The sequence below is a fragment of the Morus notabilis genome, unplaced genomic scaffold (genome assembly GCF_000414095.1).
Source record: "Morus notabilis unplaced genomic scaffold, ASM41409v2 Scaffold184, whole genome shotgun sequence".
NCBI lineage: Eukaryota > Viridiplantae > Streptophyta > Magnoliopsida > Rosales > Moraceae > Morus > Morus notabilis.
This window is the reverse complement of record NW_010387636.1, coordinates 311118-323305: the sequence shown is the minus strand read 5'-3', so window position 1 is coordinate 323305 and position 12188 is coordinate 311118. Positions and strand designations below refer to the sequence as shown.

The 12188-nt window shown below is 33.5% G+C and overlaps 2 protein-coding genes across 2 annotated transcripts; both read left to right on the top strand.

Moving 5' to 3' along the window:
• The first annotated feature begins 788 nt into the window (after positions 1-788).
• On the top strand, positions 789-3473 carry LOC21409398 (gamma carbonic anhydrase 1, mitochondrial). The gene is made up of 5 exons (XM_010115119.2): positions 789-989; positions 1142-1285; positions 2214-2339; positions 2438-2589; positions 2816-3473. Exons 1-5 carry the CDS (start codon positions 875-877, stop codon positions 3092-3094), a joined length of 816 nt encoding a protein of 271 aa, XP_010113421.1. The 5' UTR covers positions 789-874; the 3' UTR covers positions 3095-3473.
• A 5333-nt stretch (positions 3474-8806) lies between these two features.
• Positions 8807-9720, top strand: LOC21409397 (F-box/FBD/LRR-repeat protein At1g13570). Its single transcript, XM_024177129.1, has 2 exons — positions 8807-8947; positions 9061-9720. Exons 1-2 carry the CDS (start codon positions 8807-8809, stop codon positions 9718-9720), a joined length of 801 nt encoding a protein of 266 aa, XP_024032897.1.
• The last annotated feature ends 2468 nt before the right edge of the window (positions 9721-12188 follow it).

Genomic DNA, 12188 nt, shown 5'->3' with positions numbered 1-12188 from the left:
TATAATATCATATTATATGATAAAATAATAATATTAGAGTTATTAATATAATTATGATATTATTTGTTATAATATTATTATTATATTACGAGTCTGAATTTTAGATTAAGAAGATTGTAAATTTATAATTTTATTATGGGTATTATGAAAGTTTCATTAATTGTACTATATTGATTCCCACACAATCTAAAAGCTAAAGTTATCTTTAGGCTGCTTCTGATTTTGACTATAAATTCTTAAAAAATTCTTCATAAAACACTTTTGGGGAGATTTACCAAATACTAAAATTAACTTCTGCTACAAGTAAAAACTGATTTTAGAAAGAAAAAACAATACCAAACTAAGCTATCGTCTTTTCTAGAGACACAGGGTGGAAACCTGTATTTCACTAAAACAAAGAGATACTTGTGTAATTATCCCCAATTATGTTGATAATTTTGGCAGCGAAAACAATATCAAAATAATCACAAAAATGGACCATTAATAAATAGGATCATAAATTTAATAATTTGTTGCAATTGTGATTCAAAAGCTAACAAATGTGAATTAATAGATGGAATGCTACAAAAGTTTTTACACAGTATAGACATTATTTATAATTCTAATTGCCTTCCATTAATTGTTGGCGTTATCAATTGGACTGAAATGTTAAAAATTATCAATTTTGGGTCTTAAATACCAAACCTAAAAAATATAGAGTTCAACTTACAAATAATGAAAATTTCAGAGGCCACTGGCGCAAAATACCATATTAATTTCCAACAAATATCAGAGCTCATTTGGGACTGAAGCCCCCGCTCTGATTCTTCAACGTACTCTTCCCAAAAACCCTAAATCCGATCTTCAACGACACTGAAATAGTTATCAGCGGAAGATGGGGACCTTGGGCAAGGCAATTTACACCGTTGGATTCTGGATCCGCGAGACCGGCCAAGCCATTGATCGCCTTGGTTGCCGCCTCCAAGGCAACTACCACTTCCAAGAACAGCGTACGAACGACCACAACCACTTATTTTGTTTGTTTGTTTTTAGCTGTTAATTGACGTCAAATTTTGATTATGGCGGGAAATTATGATTTAGTGATGTGGATCATTGACTGATTAATTGCTTTTTCTTGCTCTTGTTTTTTTTGGGGGTGAAGTATCGAGGCATCGGACGCTGATGAATGTGTTTGATAAAGCTCCGGCGGTGGATAAGGATGCGTTTGTGGCGCCAAGTGCGTCCGTCATCGGCGATGTTCAGGTCGGACGAGGCTCGTCCATTTGGTATGGCTGCGTTTTGAGAGGTAAAAAAAAATAAGCCTGTTTTAACCAAAAAAAAAAGTTATTTAAATTTAAATTTTTTGTTTTTAACATTTCAAATCGCAAATTGGGCAAATTGTTGATGTTTGAAGCCTCAAGTTGTGATGTCTTGGAATATGGGATTATGTTTAGAATGATACGTTATGGCATTGTGGATGATGGGCTACCTTTGTATTTGTTAATTGCGGTTAGAGGAAAAATCTGCACTTTCTATTTCTGGCTTTTTGGACCTCTTGATTGTCTTGTTGGGCACTTTGTGAGAGGTATTTACTGTTTACGATATTGTTAGTGCTTCAATTCGTTTGAAGAAGTTAAAGTTGTATCGGGTTCTATACTTTAAAGCGTGAATTTAGCCAAGAAGGAGTGTGGGAAGTATGAGGGAATGATGGTGTAACACCAAAATAACGGAAAAATCTTTAGATACATCTGATAGTAATTATCGCCCCGTTTGGTTTTTTGGTTTGAAGAGAAAGTTTGAACAAACATTCAAATTTTTGTTTTGAGGGAAAGCACTATTGCAAAAGGATTTGCACCATCTTTCAAACCTATGAAACAAATGAGGTATATGTTTGTTCAGACAGCAGAATTATGTAAAAAGTTAAGTTCCAACTTTATATGATAACTGAAGGTTTCATGTCATGCAATGCAGAAGTTGGATTGCTTATTGGTAATTGAATATAGGAAGACAGAAACATATTTTATGAGAATGGCAGTGTCGCTGTTATGAGAAACACTCTTTTTGAAATGTTAACTAACTAAGCCTATGTAGTTATTGTATTCCTTTGGTTTAGGAATGAATATACATGTAAAACCAGATATTGGGTTACAACCACTTCAGTGTTTTTTCTCTGTGCACATGTGTGGTTGCATATGTTTACTATTTTTGTTTTGACTCTTGTTCCATGTGAGTAGGTGATGTTAACAGCATCAGCATTGGATCTGGGACAAATATACAAGACAATTCGCTTGTTCATGTAGCAAAATCTAACTTGAGTGGAAAGGTGTTACCAACTATCATTGGAGATAATGTTACAGTAGGTGAGCGACATATGCTATGTTCCACATGTTTCTGAACAGTCCTTTATGCCGGCTTTGTTAAGCATTTTGTATCATCTTTTCCACTTTAACTTTCACAGGCCATGCTGCTGTCTTACATGGATGTACTGTGGAGGACGAGGCATTTGTTGGCATGGGTGCCACCTTGCTTGATGGAGTTTTTGTTGAAAGACATGCCATGGTTGCTGCTGGGGCCCTCGTAAGACAGAACACAAGGATCCCTTATGGAGAGGTTAACTCTGCCATTGGTACCCTGAAATTTTGACAGCTCGATATCTAGTCTGTTTTTCTTTAGTATGGACTGCTAAATGAAAATTGGTTATACGAGGTGCAGCCTTACTAAGGGCCAGGAAGCTAACATTTGCGTTTCCTAGCAAATGCAGCTTTTTGCCTAAGATATCACGTGAGTTCAACTTGCAATTTTCAAGACAATTGATTATCAGTCACTTATTATACAGGTATGGGGAGGTAATCCAGCAAAGTTCCTGAGGAAGCTCACTGAAGAAGAGATAGCCTTCATCTCTGAGTCAGCTGTAAATTATACTAACTTGGCGCTGGTTCATGCTGCTGAAAATTCCAAGAGCTTTGATGAGATTGAGTTTGAGAAGGTGCTCCGCAAGAAGTTTGCACACCGTGATGAAGAGTATGATTTGATGCTCGGTGTTGTTCGTGAAACCCCTCCTGAACTTATCCTTCCTGATAACGTTCTGCCAGATAAAGTTGCAAAAGCTTCTTAAAGAGTTGTTAAACCCAGTTAGATACCTCTTGAGTTGGTGTCAGTGAGTGGTTTATTATTTGCGGAGGTATGAAGGACGGCCAATTTTTCATTTTCCAATAATTTTCGGGCTGGAATGAAGTGTCAAGGTCTATTCGGGTCGGCATTTCTGACGTATGGCTCCGATCATCCTTCCTGCTTGATCAGAAACTTTTTTTTTCCTGTCTTTTTTGCTTTGTTGTGAAAAAAGAACTGGGATGACCGAATGTTTGTTCGGATGCTGTCTCATTGGTTGGTAGTCTAGATCACATTTGCTTTTGAATAAGAAATATTGAATCAGGTGAACTGGCCTACTGTTACATTTGAATAGATTAGTTGGATTACTTCAACATTTGGATTAAGTCTCTTATTGAGAGTCTCTGGTCGCGTATGTTTCCTTTCAGTTTGTTTTCAGATTATGGGTGCAAATAAAGGGAGTATTTGGATTGAAACACCAAATAGTACAAGCAAAAAATCTACTGGGATCATATTCCTGGTAGAATTACAAACTACTAAGTAGAGATTAAGGGCTCGTTTAGAGTATATATTCAAGTCAGTGATTCTGATTCATGGGTAAGAATTTTGTGACATGTTATTTCTGAATTCAATTTCTTTATGAGATAACAAACCCTGTAATAGAACTCAAATTATGGGTTCAACTATATTTCCTAAACAAGCCCTAAGTTATGACTCCTTCAGAAAATAAAATACAATCAAGGATAATTCTGATTTTTAGTAACATCAGAGAAGGTAAAGAAGTGTCTGTGTCTATAGGTTACCCTTGGTGCTGATGTAAAATTTGCCAGGATTTTAAGAAACCCCTTAAAAAAATATGAAAGTATCTTTCTTTTTTTTTTTTTTTTTTTTTTTTAAAAAAAAGAAAAAAATTTTTTTTTTTTTTTTTTTTTTTTTTTTTTTTTACAAAACGACAAAAGACAAATTTACTCCTTTTGTACACAGTTAGAGCATCTATAATCTAATATTATAATTAAGGAGACGTTTGGTTCATGGATTAGAATCATGAGATTAGAATTATTTTCGATTTACGTGTATTTTTTGTGAGAGAAAACACTATAACGAACCATGAACCATGATTCGAATCGGGGTACGAATCCCCCAACCAAACAACCCCTAAGTCTCAATTGTAAATTTAATATCACTCTACAATGTAATGCTATTTTATTGTGTTAAATTTCTCATATGCTAGACTTTAAGGTAAATTTCCCACCAAGTATAATATATAAAAAATTTGACATTTAATTACTATTGGTTGAAATGTTTACTTTTTTTCATGTAATCATTTGCATTTTTTAATTATTTTAAAGATAAAAGTATACTTTTACAAGTTTCAAAACTTAATAATTATAGAAAAAAAGTAGATTTAGCATTTCAAATAGTATTATGCATTAGAGTAAAAATGATAATAACATATCATATCATAATTTTTTATGCTAAATATACAATTATCATTAGCATTTACATTGGAGATGGTCTTACACGCTTGAAAAAGGAGATAACTAAATAACTGTCATCTCCATCGGTTTATGTTTCTCCGATCTTGTGCATTTGATCTAGGAAATAAAAATTGATGAACCAAATATTGAGAAAAGTACATGTGTGTGTTGTCTCACATGAAAAGTGGATGAAGATGTGAAATGATTTATATACATAGAAGGATCTAAAACCTAATAAATTAACTTTTTAGATCAAATTGGGCTCCTGAATTGTGTTGGGCCTCCCAACACCAAATATATTTTTGTTTCACAATTGCTTATTGTTAAAAAAAAATAAGGAAAAAAAAAACTTACTGAATAATCATTTTCTGACCAGTTAATTTGTCTGTATATTAATATAATGAAATTTTGCTCACCATTACATTTCTAATTGATTTTTTCCCTTCTCTCTTTGCCCATGCATTATGATATTTCTTGTTTGTACTTTAAAACACCAAAAGGATATTTAATATAAAGATGGCTGGAGAAGAAGCAAAGAAAAACAGATTAAAAAAAAAAGAAGGAAAGAAAGATAAAAGGGAGTAGACTACCAGATGGGCTAACAGAAGGACAATGAAAGAGAATGAGTTAGGGAGAGGGAGAGCGATGAGTGGAGATTAATAAACAAATTTTATATTGAAATTTTGAATTTGATGAATAAATGCAATAGGGAAGGCCGGAGGGGCGTATAATAGGATTTTTTTGCCTATTAGTCATTTTCTGTTGGCTTTAACACTCCTTAATAAATAAGGAGTGTGAAACATAAAAAGAGCAAACATTAAAGATCGTGGTCAGCAGCAACAATCCTATTTGTTTTACTCTTTAGCTGGACATAATGGAAATCTACAAGATTACCATCGGTAATTTAGAAGATGTTGCCTAAAAGTGATCCATGGAAATCTACAAGATTACCATCGGTAATTTAGAGGATGTTGACTAAAAGTGATCTTTGGTCATTTCAGTCGATCCCCAGCACCGGCCAGGTCAGAAAGTAGACTGGTAGATTATTTTTGATAATATACTAGATGTTTTTCATTTTTAAATACAAAATGACTTCGCCAATCGCTGATGCTGATCGCCAAAGGTTATATGAATTATAAAGATCATTTTCGATAATTTATTATATTCTTTTTGATGACTTGCCAGTTTATTTTTCATTGTTATATACAAGATGAACGGATGCTTTTTTGACTACTGCTAATATTCATAATATATATATATATATATATAATATTTTGTACTTAATGTAACTATATACGTAAAATTTTCAGCTATTATGGGGATAAGTATGTGATTATTTATGTTAAATTTTAGAAATCTTTGTTAATTTTAGAGGTACTAAAATTGTTAAAAACAAAAGTTCAACGATTAATTAACTAAAATTATAAATTTAGGGAATAAAGTGTCACAATGTTAATAAGTCAAGGACTTCTAGTGTTAATAACCAAAACATTTATGATTAAATGCATTGATATTTAATATAAACAAAATTTTATGAACTATTTTAGTCGATCTTAAAATTACGAGATTTCACACCATCTCTATCTATTTCTTCCTGAAATTTTGCGTTTCTGTCACAGGAATTGTGACCAAATAGAGATCAAGCAAACATAACGGCACCGATCGATGTATTAGAGGTCATCGGCGTGCATATGTCGAGATCTCCTCACAAGCCCGCAATGGCTACGCGAAGGAGAATATTGGTTACAATTCTCCTCAGTGGTGGGAGACCTACTAATTAATGGTATTAGGACTCATTGAGAATCATGCTGCCTCACAAACCCGCAATTCTATATACATACATACGTACTTACTCTATAATATTGATATAAAATAACCCTCACTAAATTAATCTAATAACCCCAATTAATAGATCGATTTCGATTAGGTTTTTATTTTAGTTATTAGTTCCTACTGATAAAAATTTCTGACTCCATGAAAGTGTACTGTGATAGTGGATCTATATCACCACCTTCATCTTGCGAGAGTAAACTTGTTCTTTTGCCAGAAGGAGCTCTAATTTTGTGGAGGCGCAAAAGATCTCAATTGCAAGGCCAGTATGGCGCAAGACCATATATATTGCTCTCATCGGCTTGTCCACGGCCTTTGGTGTTTTTCTGATTGTTGTTTTTTTTTTTTTTTTTAAAAAAAATGTTTTATTTTCATTTTCGATGAGAGATAAATGTTTTGGAGATTTCTTTTTGGAAAGGGTAATCTTGATAAATATATTTTAGAAGAGTATGAGTCGTTATTTTTATTTTTTACTCTTAATTCATAACTTTTTTAGTCAAATAATTATACTGACAAAAAAGTATTTATTAAGAATAAAAAGTAAATATCCAGACTCATACACTCTCAAAAATAAATTCTCTATTCTTTTGTGATATTTAATATAAACAAAATTTTATGAACTATTTTAGTCGATCTTAAAATTACGAGATTTCACACCATCTCTATCTATTTCTTCCTTAAATTTTGCGTTTCTGTCACAGGAATTGTGACCAAATAGAGATCAAGCAAACACAACGGCACCGATCGATGTATTAGAGGTCATCGGCGTGCATATGTCGAGATCTCCTCACAAGCCCGCAATGGCTACGCGAAGGAGAATATTGGTTACAATTCTCCTCAGTGGTGGGAGACCTACTAATTAATGGTATTAGGACTCATTGAGAATCATGCTGCCTCACAAACCCGCAATTCTATATACATACATACGTACTTACTCTATAATATTGATATAAAATAACCCTCACTAAATTAATCTAATAACCCCAATTAATAGATCGATTTCGATTAGGTTTTTATTTTAGTTATTAGTTCCTACTGATAAAAATTTCTGACTCCATGAAAGTGTACTGTGATAGTGGATCTATATCACCACCTTCATCTTGCGAGAGTAAACTTGTTCTTTTGCCAGAAGGAGCTCTAATTTTGTGGAGGCGCAAAAGATCTCAATTGCAAGGCCAGTATGGCGCAAGACCATATATATTGCTCTCATCGGCTTCTTTTGGTTTTTTTTTTTTTTTTTTTTTTTTTTTTTTTTTTTTTTAAAAATGTTTTATTTTCATTTTCGATGAGAGATAAATGTTTTGGAGATTTCTTTTTGGAAAGGGTAATCTTGATAAATATATTTTAGAAGAGTATGAGTCGTTATTTTTATCTTTTACTCTTAATTCATAACTTTTTTAGTCAAATAATTACACTAACAAAAAAGTATTTATCAAGAATAAAAAGTAAATATCCAGACTCATACACTCTCAAAAATAAATTCTCCATTCTTTTGGAAATGTTCTCTTAAAAAACTGGTTGTAGGAAGGTTGACAATGGCCGCTACTGTTTGTTCAGAATATTTGGTATAAACGTTACTACCTCTGTATGATAAGGCGGTATTATGGTAGGATACCTACGTCATCAGCCATATGCCACCAATTGTTAAAATTTTTTAGTATCACAGTGGATACCTCATAGTATCATGGCAGTAAACTAACATCCACCGGCGGCTATTACAGGTATCTTTGTATAACACTATGAGATGTAATTTTGGTGTTCTAAATATGTTCGGGAGCACAATAGCTTTCGTTAGCAAACATCTATTTCTCTTTGGAAGAGAAATTTCATTTCACAAAAACAAAGTTACATACTTAAATTAGTCGTAAGTGAGCCTCATTTACAAGAGAAATCAACCCTGAAAAAATAACTGCATCCACCAGTGACGACAAATCAAGCATAGGGACAAAACACGTGTTGTGACCTAATGGGAAAAACCAGCTCGGCACATACAGATTAAGCACGACCAAGGCTCGTTATACAGAACACTATAGTTGATGGATAAATCAATCAATTGAGACCAAATCTCAAATCATTATTATCAACCTGATTCAAATCACTCTGAATCATGATTCAAATCATGGATCATAGATTTAAATTAAATTACTTAAATCACCTTGATTTCAATCCTTATACCAAACGGACCCTTATTCTCAACGCACCTGACTCAACTAATTTTTATTATAAGAATAATTGACATAAACGGTCCCTATTCAAACACCATATTAATGAACAAATCATTATTATCCATCCACCAGATCCACTCAACACTCAACCTCACAATGTGGTAACATTAACGTCCTAATCAATGGCAATTTCACCCAATAACCTTCCTTCTCCAAATGGGTTATGTAATATGTAATCTCAATCCCATGGAGTCTACACAATCAATCTTGTTCTTAATTTCTTCCAACAAGTACAATCAGATTATCACGAGCAAGATCCGAGGCTTATTGTTGATGATATTCGGAAACTTCGGGATTGTTAGGATCGTCGATCTTAGTCTCGGCGAGGTCATCGGAATCATTGGGGCCACCATCCGAGCGCATCTCGGTGAGTTATAGTTGGTCTCCTCGATGATCACGCAGTTGCCCTAAATCTGTTTAATTTGACGTTTGCACAACAGAAAGAGGCAGTTAGAACGAGCATTTTCTCAAGCAGATGGAGGAAACTACGGAAAACATCATTAAAGATCCTCGACCTTGATACCAAGAATTGTACCAACATTGATATTGAAGATCTTGATCTCGATGATGATGCTGTTGTGAGATGGGTCAATCAAATTTTAGCACTTTACAAGTGTACCAAGTTAGAGGCCTTCCCACTAATACGTCCGTCATTGCACGTAGATTACAGTCATGAGATTGACAAGTGGATTTGTTTTGCGCTATCTAAGAAAGTCGAAAAGCTTAACATATCGGTATATATGTACCAGTACGCTCATTATCTTACGGGAGAAGATCCCTATTCATTTCCTCATCAACTATTTAATGAGGAAATATCAAACAATAACCATTCCAGTTTGAAGCACATATGCTTGGAGTATTGTAGGTTAAATCTTCCACCAAATTTCGGCGGTTTTTGTAGCCTCAAATCATTGATCAGTCTTCTAAATGTTCAACTGACTAAAGCAGCTATGCTCAACATCTCAACCAACTGCTTATCCCTTGAGTGGTTAAGCACGGAATCGTTTTCCTCTACTTCCAAGCGCTTCAAGTTTGGGAGTGGATTCTACTCATGCCCATTGAAGCACTTGTATATATCTTGTTGTGATGACGATTTATAGCAAATGTCTATCAGCAAAGACAATGTATATTCCAGTTCAAACATGTATTATTAGTTCAACTAAGTGAACAAATAATAGTATGTATGTACAGTTATTGAATTGTGGTAGTTCATGTTTTTTATTTTTTTTTTATTTTTATTTTTTTGTCGTAGTAGTATGTTCTAATTATACCAATAACAAAATAAATAAAAATAATAATAATATTATTACTATTATTATTATTATAATAATAGTAAATCAGACTGTGGCTTCGAGTGGGACGCAAGTGTGAATCTAATGCTGGTAATAGAGATCGAGGCAATCAAGATCAAGTCTTTCAAGCTTCCCTATCAAGCGGTTCTCACGTACGCCTGATCGCGTGTATTTCAACATTCCCTTGGCGAAGTTAAGGAGACGTTTGGTAAAATAATTCATACCGTGATTTAAATCATGATTCATAATTCGTTACAGTGTTTTTTCTCATTAAAAATACACTTGAATAAAAAATAATTCTAATATCATGATTCTAATTCATAAAGAAAACGTCTCATAAATCTAAATTTACTCGCTACCTCAATTCTCTCTCTCACCCCTCCTTTTAGAGCCTAACATTAAAATTTTCGAGAAACAATCCACCAAAAACCAAGAGGAAGAGGAGGAGGAGAGAATATGTAATTGACCTTGCCGAAGAGGATAAAGGTGACGTCGGGGTTGATGGCGTGTCGAGGAAGAAAACAATTTGGCAGCCACCTAGACTGTCCACTTAAGATAGCTTTACTCGTTTTGTTTTTGTTTGTTGAGAATTGTTTCTTACTCTCCCCTGAAAGAATATCTAATTGATTTTTTAGAGCCCGTTTGATTGGAGGATTCATTCTTTGATTTGAATCATGGTTCATAGTTCGTTACAATATTTTCTCTCACAAAAAATATACGTAAATCGAAAATAGTTTTAATCCATGAACCAAACGAGCTCTTACATGTTAAATATTAGGTGTGTTCGCTTCGATCCCAAACAATATCTTTTTTAATAATTATATTTTGACCCCTCAAATTTTAAAAAAAATATATTTTGACCTCTTATTTTTTAAATTATATTTTGACCTTAAAATTTTTTCTAACTTATAATTTTACCCCTCAATTTAGAAAAAAATTAAATTTGACCCATTTTAATATTTTTTTGGCAAAAATACCCTTGTTGAATAACTATACCTTCTTTGTTATCTGCTCTCAATGTTGGGTTTGGATTGAGATTGGAGTCGAGCTACGTTATTAGACTTAAATTTTATCCGATTACAAAACTAATATGTAAATACAATATGATGGTAAATATAGTATAATATAATTTAGCGTTAATTTTAATAATAGCACTCATGAATAAATTATTATTAATTTTAGCACCACTTTTGTGTACTTTCACAACTAGCATAGTCATGTCATTAGTGTGAGGTAAAATGACTTTTGTGGCACTTAGGTCAAAATTATCATTTAAAAGCACCTCAAAGAGACTCGCAACTCTCTCTCGCCCATTCTCTCACACTCTCTCTCTCAAGTTTGGCCTCTCTCTCTACTCAGTCTCTCTCTTCCCTACGCCATCATTCCCTCGTCGCCAATACTCCGGTTGTGCACCAGATCGAGGTTGGTACACAATTTTTTTTGTTTTTCTTTTATTTTTTTCTTTTTAAATTTATTTTTCGGGAGACTTAGTATATGGAACTCGAAAAAAATGACTGGGTTGAACTTAATGTGACAGGAATTGAAAATATCATTCGTCAATTTGAGATTTTAGATGGTTTATAACTGATATGTAAACTGATTGTAACGACCAATACGTCAAAGACATAGTTCACCTTGAGAGTCAAGTATTATGACTCATAGTGTTATATGTTCGGTTACAATACTATAACCAGTCAGTCATAATAGTATGAGTCATTGTCTATGAGTCAAATTATAAAAGTATGAGTCAAAATAGCCGGTCATAGTCCAGTCATATTATTATAACTGGCACCTTGAGAGTCAAGTATTATGACTCATAGTGTTATATGTTCGGTTACAATACTATAACCAGTCAGTCATAATAGTATGAGTCATTGTCTATGAGTCAAATTATAAAAGTATGAGTCAAAATAGCCGGTCATAGTCCAGTCATATTATTATAACTGGCTATAAGGCAATCATAGTTATATGACCGTCCAGTCATAATATCATGACTGAAATGACTCATAGTGTTATAACTGGCACACTATGACTACCTTATGACCGGTCATTACACAGTGTTATGACTGATCATTTCTAATGACTCGATGACGACTAGGAGTAATTGCATGTTGATTAACAATTAATGTTTTTAAAATTATTTAGGAATGACTGCTGGATTAAACGTCTTCATCAAGTACAATGGACATTGGGACCGTGCTTCGAGATACGTCAGTTGTGAAATGAAAGGGGTATTGTGCGGTCAATACTGTGACCGAGGGTCATAATGCTATGAC

Coding starts and splice junctions, on each gene's coding strand:
- LOC21409398 (XM_010115119.2), top strand. CDS start 875: ATGGGGACCTTGGGCAAGGCAATTTACACCGTTGGATTCTGGATCCGC. Junction 990..1,141: donor CTACCACTTCCAAGAACAGC/GTACGAACGACC, acceptor TTGGGGGTGAAG/TATCGAGGCATCGGACGCTG. Junction 2,590..2,815: donor CAAGGATCCCTTATGGAGAG/GTTAACTCTGCC, acceptor CTTATTATACAG/GTATGGGGAGGTAATCCAGC.
- LOC21409397 (XM_024177129.1), top strand. CDS start 8,807: ATGGAGTCTACACAATCAATCTTGTTCTTAATTTCTTCCAACAAGTAC. Junction 8,948..9,060: donor TCGATCTTAGTCTCGGCGAG/GTCATCGGAATC, acceptor TTTGCACAACAG/AAAGAGGCAGTTAGAACGAG.